Raw genomic sequence first — 8,751 nt, forward strand, 5'->3', positions numbered from 1 at the left:
ATGAAGGAGATGCTCGGAGGGTGCTGTGTGTGTTCTGACGAGAGGGGTTGGACAGAGAATCCACTGGTATATTGCGATGGACAGGGCTGCACTGTTGCTGTGCATCAAGGTATTTATCTATCATAAATATATGTCACAAAGAATGCTCATTTCATTTGACATTTACGAAGCTTTACTTATTATTACGAGCATTACTGATTCTTGTTTAACATTCAATAAACAACAAGGATGAAATGTTTCTACAAGCGTTGTGAGCGTCAAGTGGAATATATCCAAAATAATTTGACTTTTCTCTTGTTTGAAGAATAATGAATGTTATTGTTTTGCAGCATGCTATGGCATCGTTACTGTACCAATTGGACCATGGTATTGCAGGAAATGCGAGTCACAAGAACGCAGTGCTCGAGTGGTACGGAGAATTGTTTTTTTGCACTTGAGAATCCTTATCTTAGTATTTATAGCTTAGTAACAGATTAATGTACGTTTTTATCGATGTAAATTAACTTCAATCTCACTTCAATTTATTCTTTATCTTTTTCTAATTCTTGAAACTAGAAAAAAATGAAGTGTTAGATTAAAATTAAAATTAAATTAAATTGATAAAAACAAGCACAAATATTCGATATCTGTTTCTTTATTTACTATGATAAGATAGTAATGTTTTTATTGATGTATATCGTTATTTCAATAGCGATGTGAGTTATGCCCAAGTCGGGATGGAGCTCTTAAGAGAACAAATCAGGCAGGATGGGCGCATGTCGTGTGTGCTCTCTATATTCCTGAAGTCCGATTCGGTAACGTGACTACGATGGAACCAATTATATTGGAGCTCATTCCTTCAGAAAGATTTAGCAAGGTGAACCTTACTGTTAAATGTGTATCAGATTAGATGAGTGAGAATTTAATCAGAAGCTGAAAACCAAAAAAAAATCGAGTTTAAAAATTTGATTGGATTTCAAATTCAATCTCTAGTCTGATACATTACAGTGGCGATGAAACAAATTGATAACTATGGGTGCTTTCCATTTGATGACACAAGTCAACACAAATATCATTCTATCTTTATCACTCTCTGAATGTCAACAAGGATAGAACGATGCTTGTGTTGACTTGTGTCATCAAATGGAAAAACGCTCTATGTTTAATAATGTTATAAGTTTTATTTTGTATCTCGTAACATAAAAATTGAATGATTTTAGACATGTTACATCTGTGAGGAACAAGGCAAAGGTAGTAGAGCAAATGTGGGAGCTTGCATGCAGTGTAACAAGACAGGCTGCAGGCAGCAATTTCATGTCACCTGTGCACAGGCTCTGGGCTTGCTCTGCGAGGAAGCTGGCAATTATCTTGACAATGTCAAATATTGTGGCTACTGCCAGCATCATTATTCGAAATTGGTGAATAATTCAGTATTGAATATTAATTATCGAATGTTAATTAGTAGATATTACTTAGATATTAATTAACACTGAAGCCAGTATTCATTTTCAGTTTTTATTTAAGATCATCGTAAGTTCTATCCTGAGGTGTTACGAACCAATCGGAGAATCACAGTCATTAAAGCCGGTATTCATAGACAATTCTTATATTCAAGACCTTAAGTTCAGTCTTAAGATGTCACGAACAATCAGTCGCATTAGCGACTTAAGACATTACTTAAGACATTACTTAAAATAAGAACTAACTATGAATACCAGCCTATGACATTATTTAAGACAGTCTTGAAATAAGAACGGATTATGAATACCATTCTGAGTATGAAAGCTTCCTATTTAATGTGATCTGCAATTTGCAGAAAAAGGGCGGTAATGTGAAGACGATACCGCCGTACAAGCCGATATCCGTTGACAACGGTTCGTCGGACTCGTCACCGGAAAAAGAAGCGGAGACACCAATAAAATCGAGCGGCAAGCGGAAAAGCTCGAGTTCCAAGTCTAGCGCGAATTCTAAAAGTAAATCCAATGCTAGTCCCAGTTTAGAAATAAACGGAGTCGCGGACGATAAGAGTGGTAGTAGCGGTCGCAATACGCCCAAAGATAATTCCAGCACAAGTTCCAGCAAATTCACGACCTCCAATTTTGTCGAGACCGTGGTTACACAGTCGGAGAGCGTGTTCGGACACGATGGCAATAGCGGCACGATCACCACCGTTACTACGACAGCGACCACTTCCGCGATAAAGACGAACGTTGGTAATTCTAACGCGGCGCACAAGACTGTTGGAGGTCAGGGGAAATCCAACTCATCGACCTCCAACAAAGCGTCGAGTCACACCACCAAGAAGAGGAAGACCGGGGCACGTACACCGACTGTAGGAAATGACAATTCGAATCAATCGGCCAGCTCGGAAGCCAGTGGATCGGTGGTGATGGCAGTCAGCTCCGTAGTGCAACAGACCGTTCCGAGTAACAACGTCCAGCCAACAATCACTGAAGCCACTAGCTTAAGCATAACGACGGAACCAGAAAAATCGAAAAAGGTAAAGATCTTTTGTTTATTATTGTATCATTATTGTATTAAACTAATTTAGCACCCATTCTTGAATGTGAAAACTTTAATTGAATTTGGAAAGAATTCTTTATAATTAATCTCACGATATGTCAAATTCAAGGAATTTTGTTATAATTCGTAATAAACTGGTGCAAATAATTAATTAAATATTGAACTAATTATCTAGAATATGTAAAAAAAGCGCGAATATAATATTTTGTATTATGCCGTGAATTTTTTATTTTCTATAGACATTAATTGTAACTTTTATAAATATTATATAATGATAAATCGATATAATAATAAATCGATATAAATCTAATAATAATTCGAAATATTCGTGATATTTACTTATATTGTTGTAAGATCTTTTGATTTAACAATTTTTTATAAATTAGAAAAACATTTACTTCTATATTTATTTATTTGAATAAAATTTCAAGCATTATGAAAAATTATGAAGACTGAAAGCAAACATTGTGAAAAATGAAATATTTAAAACATTCATCTACAGAATGACTTTACATACATAAGTATAAATGAGTAACTTAATTATTTATTCAATTCAGGTCGAAATTATATTATATTTTGTAATAAATGAACTTTTTTACGTAATCACAAGTAGTTGGTCTTGCTGCTTAGGAAGGAACTGTATCTCTGAACAAATTGTATCAATTACATTCATGGATTAACAAAGTTTGATATATAAGCAAATCTTATTAGAAAAATTCTCTCTAGAAATCTATAATTCGGACAAAAGTAATTTTAAAGTCGCTTTAATTATCAAAACTGACTGTCAAAGATATATAATAGTATTATGAAAAGGTTTGTAAGAGGCCAATTAATAATATAGGGCTGATTAGATAAATGTAGATAAAACAAAATATTAAGAAAAATGAAGTTTTTATGAGATAATGCTAGAATTATACGCTTACAATTATAAGTTTTCTGTGGTTGAACTAGTATGTGTATATTTTTGAAACTTAATGTAAAAGAAATATATTTGATATTTGACAAAGAAAAAAAGTTCTAGTGCAGTGTAGGAATAAAAAAAAACAGACTTCTTTTTAATTGAATATGGCATATTCTTATTTAAAATAAACAGCATAAAAAAAAATTGTCCAAGCCAAACTTTTTGCACAGTTAAATGTGTTTCCTCTTTCTTTGTCTCCAACTAAAAAGAAAAAAAGGAAAGAGATGAACTGTGCAAGAAGTTAAGCTAAAAAGAATAGATCTATTGTTTCTCATGCTATTTATTTTATCTCTATATTTCTTTAGACATAACAATGAACTAGTCATTGTTATGTCCAAAAGGTCGTGTTTGGATTTCCACTTGAGTGCTCTCCGGTGTCATGCCATTCTGTCTTCGATTGTAGATGAAAGTCGAAAGTCCGATTCAGTCGACATCGAGCACGCCGGTAGCCACGGAAGCAACCACCATGCCTGTGATAATGGCGGTAACGCAATCCCAGTCCTCGATCGTCACCCAGTCGCCGACGACTACGTCTAACAGCATCGTCGTGTCCGTGCCGTTGATTGCCACTTCGCTCGCCAGTGCGGTTCAAAGCGTGGTAACGAGCGCGCCAACGATGTATCAACAGGTGCAGCAGAGTATAATAACTACAGCCGCCAATATTGAACCACGATCAAGCACGATGCCAAGCGAGAGGTTCACAGAGAATATACCGATAAAACGAGCTCGGTAAGTTTAATCGGTAAATCTTTATTATAAAACTGTTGTTTTGTGATTGAACTAGTGTACACCTTTGGAACTTAAAGTGAGGAAGGTATATGTTGTTGATATTTATTAAAAACGAGAGAGTTCCAGTGCAATCTAGTGCAGGAACAGAAAACGGAGTATTAGTTACGAGATTAAGATTTAATAAGAAAATTTTCACTCGTCATTGGAGATTCTTTTAAAAAAATATAGCAAACATGATCTGTTCTTTTTAGTTGTATTTATTGTCCCGTTTATTTTCCAAAAAATTTAAAGAATACGATACATTTCTCAAGCTTGTTGATTGGCCATAGGATAGAGAGATCCGAGAACTTCTCTGTCCTGCAATCAATAATCACATACTTGTTAGATGACAAATGTAATAGGTTTTGTCTTTAGGAGGTCAATCATGTAACTTTTTTCCTTAGAGCGGAAACATGGACTATGTTCCAAATTTACTATCAGAAAAATGCTACAGTTTATATTACGTACATTATAGATTTTTAACTGGCAATCATTTTTGGAACATAGCTAAAAAGTGAAAATTTTTTATACATATTTATATGTACATACATAAAAATTTTCATCTTTTACATTTTCTAGAGAAAAAGTTATATGATTGATGCTCAAGGTTGCATTCAGAAACATTACCTGAATGCCTCCGAATATTTTATTCTTGTTGTTTATCAAGGATAAAATAACTAGGAGGCATTCAGGTAATGTTTTTGAGTACCTTCCCAGAAACGAGTTCAAGTTCTTATCCAAATGTTTAGATGTTATTTTCTAATATTCGATAAACAATAAAGATGAAATGATACTTGGATGGCAGTCAAGTGGGAACATATCCTAACGTGAAGAGAAAAAGAAAAAAGATTCTAATACTCGCCCGTTTTTATTTAAGCTATCAATAGTAGATTAACTTCAATCTCAGTTTAATTTATTCTTTATCTTTTTCTAATTTTTAAAACTAAATTTTTAAAGAGAGGAGTTAATTTGAATTGAGATTAAAATTAAATCTCATAGAGAATGAATCTTACTCTAAAGCAATCTCTTAAAAGTTGAAAATTGAGTCATTTTTTTTCAAGATACTCAATTTTTACTCCTTAGAGTGAAATTTCACTTCAAATAATTTAAAAAGTAATGCAAGAAGTTTAGTAGAAAAGAAAATATCAAAAGAATGCAGGGCTGCATATGAGAATACACACGGAATTGCTTTAGGTATCAATTTAACATGTTGCTTTGTTTAACATAAATAACAAGAATGGAATGATACTTGGAGGCATTTGATATGTATTCCTGAACATAGTTCAAACAAGGTGTAAGAACTGATTAGAAAAAGTAGATTAAACCAACAATTTATTGTAATTATAATTCTCTCATAATTGTATTAACAACGCAATTATGTTTATTGTGTAAAATTCTGCCACAGGGGAAGAAGTCACAACGAAGAAAATTTTATATTTAATTGAAGTTTAGTTAAGTTACAATGTGAATAAGAAAAATTAAATAAATATGTCTCTTTTCTTCATTTTTGTTCTATTTTTTTCTGTCTTTATTATTGCAATCGAAATTATGAACATTGAATTTATTTAGTGAGAATTTGTGCAGTGACTGTGCGGGGGTACTTCCGAGTTTTCAAATGAATCCAGTTCAGAAGTCAGGAAGGAAAAGCACAAGCGGCTCCCTGGGGTCCTAGGAGTGTGTCACGCGCCGCGTGTGTTCAAAATGGCGGGCGTGATTAGTAAACAAGGTGGCAAAGTTCTAACCTCTTCTCACGTTAGAATCGGACGGAATTCGCCTACGGAATGCTTGCCCGACTGAATACTCGAATAGTCCTGTCGAGTGAAAGACGATCATCAAAACACAGCTGCGTGCCGCGCGTTCGTATCGCAAGTGGAAACGGGCTCAACGAGTCGCAAGTGCGACGGAAGATGGAGTGTGTTTACATCAATGTTGTGTCTATGTATTGAGCACGGCGGTTCACTCGGGGTCATTCGGCGAGCGAACTCGCGCGCGCGCGCTGCATAATATGTAATTGCATCGCGGAATTGTTGCGATATTGTGACGTGTTTGTGTGCGATATTATCGTATTGTAACGTTGTAATCTCGATAAGACGGGAGTGGAAGGAAAAAAGAAGAGAGAACGAGAGAAAAAACGTCGCCGGTGTCGAGCGGCCTCCGTGACTCCATTCGCGTACTCGACGCGCGGATTGTGGCGAGCAGGAGGCATTGAGGTTATGTTTGTTTTTTCCTCGGCAAGGCGCCTCACGGGCAACGAGCGTCGAAAGGGTGTAACGTGACATCGTAAATGGCATTCCGTCGTGACGATTCGCCTCTATGTGCGTCGATCTCGTTCCTCATCTTCTTTTTGTTAAGTGGTTCGAGAATGTTTAAAAATTGTGTTTCCCATTTTGGGATAATTTCTGACCGTGCGTTAAAGGTTTTAACGGTTTTTTTTTGTCACGCTATTAGCTAGTTGTTACGTAAAATAATAAATATTTTTGTATTTTGATAGAAGAGTTTCGAGTTTTGATGTGAGCCATTATGCTAATAGTTTCGATACATTTGTTAACTTTCAGTTCCCAGTCATCGGACAAGCAAGAGAAGCCTCGCAAACCGAAGCGCGGCTCCAACAACCAATTATCACTGCCGCAGTCCCAAACGTCAGTCTCATCAATCGTAACTTCCATCTCCAGCACCGCCGTTGTGACAACAACCAAGAGAGGCGCGAGGAACAATCATCAGACCCCTCCGCCTGCCGCCACGGTGACCCCAGTGCCGTCAATTATTCAGGGCCCTGCATCAGCTACTGTCGGACACTTCAGTAGCATCAGTGGCCCAGGTTCTGTGAACATTATGGGGCCCACTGTCAAGGAATCGCCTCCCAGCAGTCCAGGATCAGAAAGCATGAGTAGTACCACGAGCAAACGAAAGAGGAAAACTGCCGCATCCACTCCCATTCCGTCTGCATCGAGTACACCGACTGCTCTTGCTAATATATCGATAAAGGAAGAGAATAACGTGAAATTGTAAGATTTGCTAAAAGATTAAAGAGAAAACATCGATGAGAGGATAATGTGAATATCTTTTTCTTTTCTCAGATTTCAAAATGGAGTTAGTGCACCGCACATGCTAGGGAATCAGTTGAATCCTACTTCGACTATGGCACAAAAGATGTCGGACACGCTTTCGCAGGAGCTCGAGGCTCATTCCATTTTTACAGAGGCGAGTAACTCCAATACAAACTTGATTGGACCGCAGCTGCACAGTCGAGTAATAGCATCTGTACGTAAAAACACGTCAATTTGACATCATATTGAATTCGAGCAACAAATCTTGTTGATAATATAATATGGTACAAAGCAAATTAAGTCTTCTAAATTGTATCGTTTAAGACGAATTGTTAAAAATATTTTACATTTTAAGCAGATACGATCTGGCCAGGCGAGTGCACCTTCCACTTCGTTCTCTACAGTTTTTTCCACGAGTGGCAACACTGGGGGTCTTAATACAGCCACTACCAGTGGAACTTTGGGTAGCGGAGCGATCCCACAGACACTGGATCAGCTCTTGGAGAGACAATGGGAGCAAGGAAGTCAATTCTTAATGGAGCAAGCCCAACATTTTGATAGTGAGTATAGGCAAGAGAAAAATGCGCTTAAAATTGCATGGGTTTAATAAAAAGGAAAGGCCATGCTTTTTTTCGTTTTTCGCGATAACATTCATTGACTGCATATCACGCTTTACATTAAACTTTTGTCGTAAAACTCGTCTTATTTGAAATTCTTATTTCTGATGATATTGCTTTTGCCTTTTAATAGAAAGCGTTTTCCACTTAGATAATATATAGAAAATATAAATCAGCAACGTTATCGAAATCTGTTGCAGTTGCATCCCTGCTTTCCTGCCTACATCAATTGAGAGCTGAGAATCTTAGGCTAGAAGAACATGTAAATAATCTCCTGCAAAGGAGAGACCATTTATTGGCTGTGAATGCTAGACTTGCTATTCCGTTGACAACTCAACCTAGTTCACATCCAGGTTAGTTAGATCAGCCATTTCATGATATATTTTGTATCGTATTCATGAAGAGACAACGTGCATAATGTATCTTTTTATTATTTTCAGTGAATAATATACATCCAACGGTGAATCCGTCTCATCCTAATGTCTCGCACTCGGAAGTGCCACCTGGCGCTCCTGCACCAGTACCTAGAGTGAGCCGTGAACCGCGAGTAAATAACGCGTACATGCCTCATTCTAGTTCCGGTAATCATCCAACGACATTGGAGAACGGTTTGCCACCGGATCCTTCCCCACCTGCAGCTGCTTCTCTTGCTCAGTATCACCGAGGATCATTGGTTGCACCTCAACCAAGTCCATCAATGAGGTAACGTATTTGCTTATAGAACATCATGTTATCAATGTATTCAAATTTGTTCTTTACAATGTAGGCACAGTCCGGCTGGAGCGGGATATCTTCAAGGTCAACCAAGCAACATAGTATCGCCAGCACCAGCGAACACTTCCGGCGTGGTACGAAA

The 8,751-nt window shown here is 37.0% G+C and overlaps 1 protein-coding gene across 1 annotated transcript in view; it reads left to right on the forward strand.

Annotated features, from left to right (window-relative positions):
- The window catches only part of LOC105621268 (protein AF-10), an 11,446-nt gene continuing 2,695 nt past the window's right edge, over window positions 1-8,751 (forward strand). Inside the window, exons 1-12 of the mRNA XM_012202737.1 lie at window positions 1-109; window positions 330-409; window positions 692-856; window positions 1,200-1,397; window positions 1,796-2,479; window positions 3,867-4,192; window positions 6,787-7,236; window positions 7,309-7,492; window positions 7,637-7,838; window positions 8,096-8,248; window positions 8,336-8,597; window positions 8,662-8,743. Coding sequence (XP_012058127.1) covers window positions 1-109; window positions 330-409; window positions 692-856; window positions 1,200-1,397; window positions 1,796-2,479; window positions 3,867-4,192; window positions 6,787-7,236; window positions 7,309-7,492; window positions 7,637-7,838; window positions 8,096-8,248; window positions 8,336-8,597; window positions 8,662-8,743 — 2,895 coding nt within the window. The remainder of the gene's footprint in view (window positions 110-329; window positions 410-691; window positions 857-1,199; window positions 1,398-1,795; window positions 2,480-3,866; window positions 4,193-6,786; window positions 7,237-7,308; window positions 7,493-7,636; window positions 7,839-8,095; window positions 8,249-8,335; window positions 8,598-8,661; window positions 8,744-8,751) is intronic.

This window comes from Atta cephalotes (assembly GCF_000143395.1).
Source record: "Atta cephalotes unplaced genomic scaffold scaffold00032, whole genome shotgun sequence".
Lineage (NCBI taxonomy): Eukaryota > Metazoa > Arthropoda > Insecta > Hymenoptera > Formicidae > Atta > Atta cephalotes.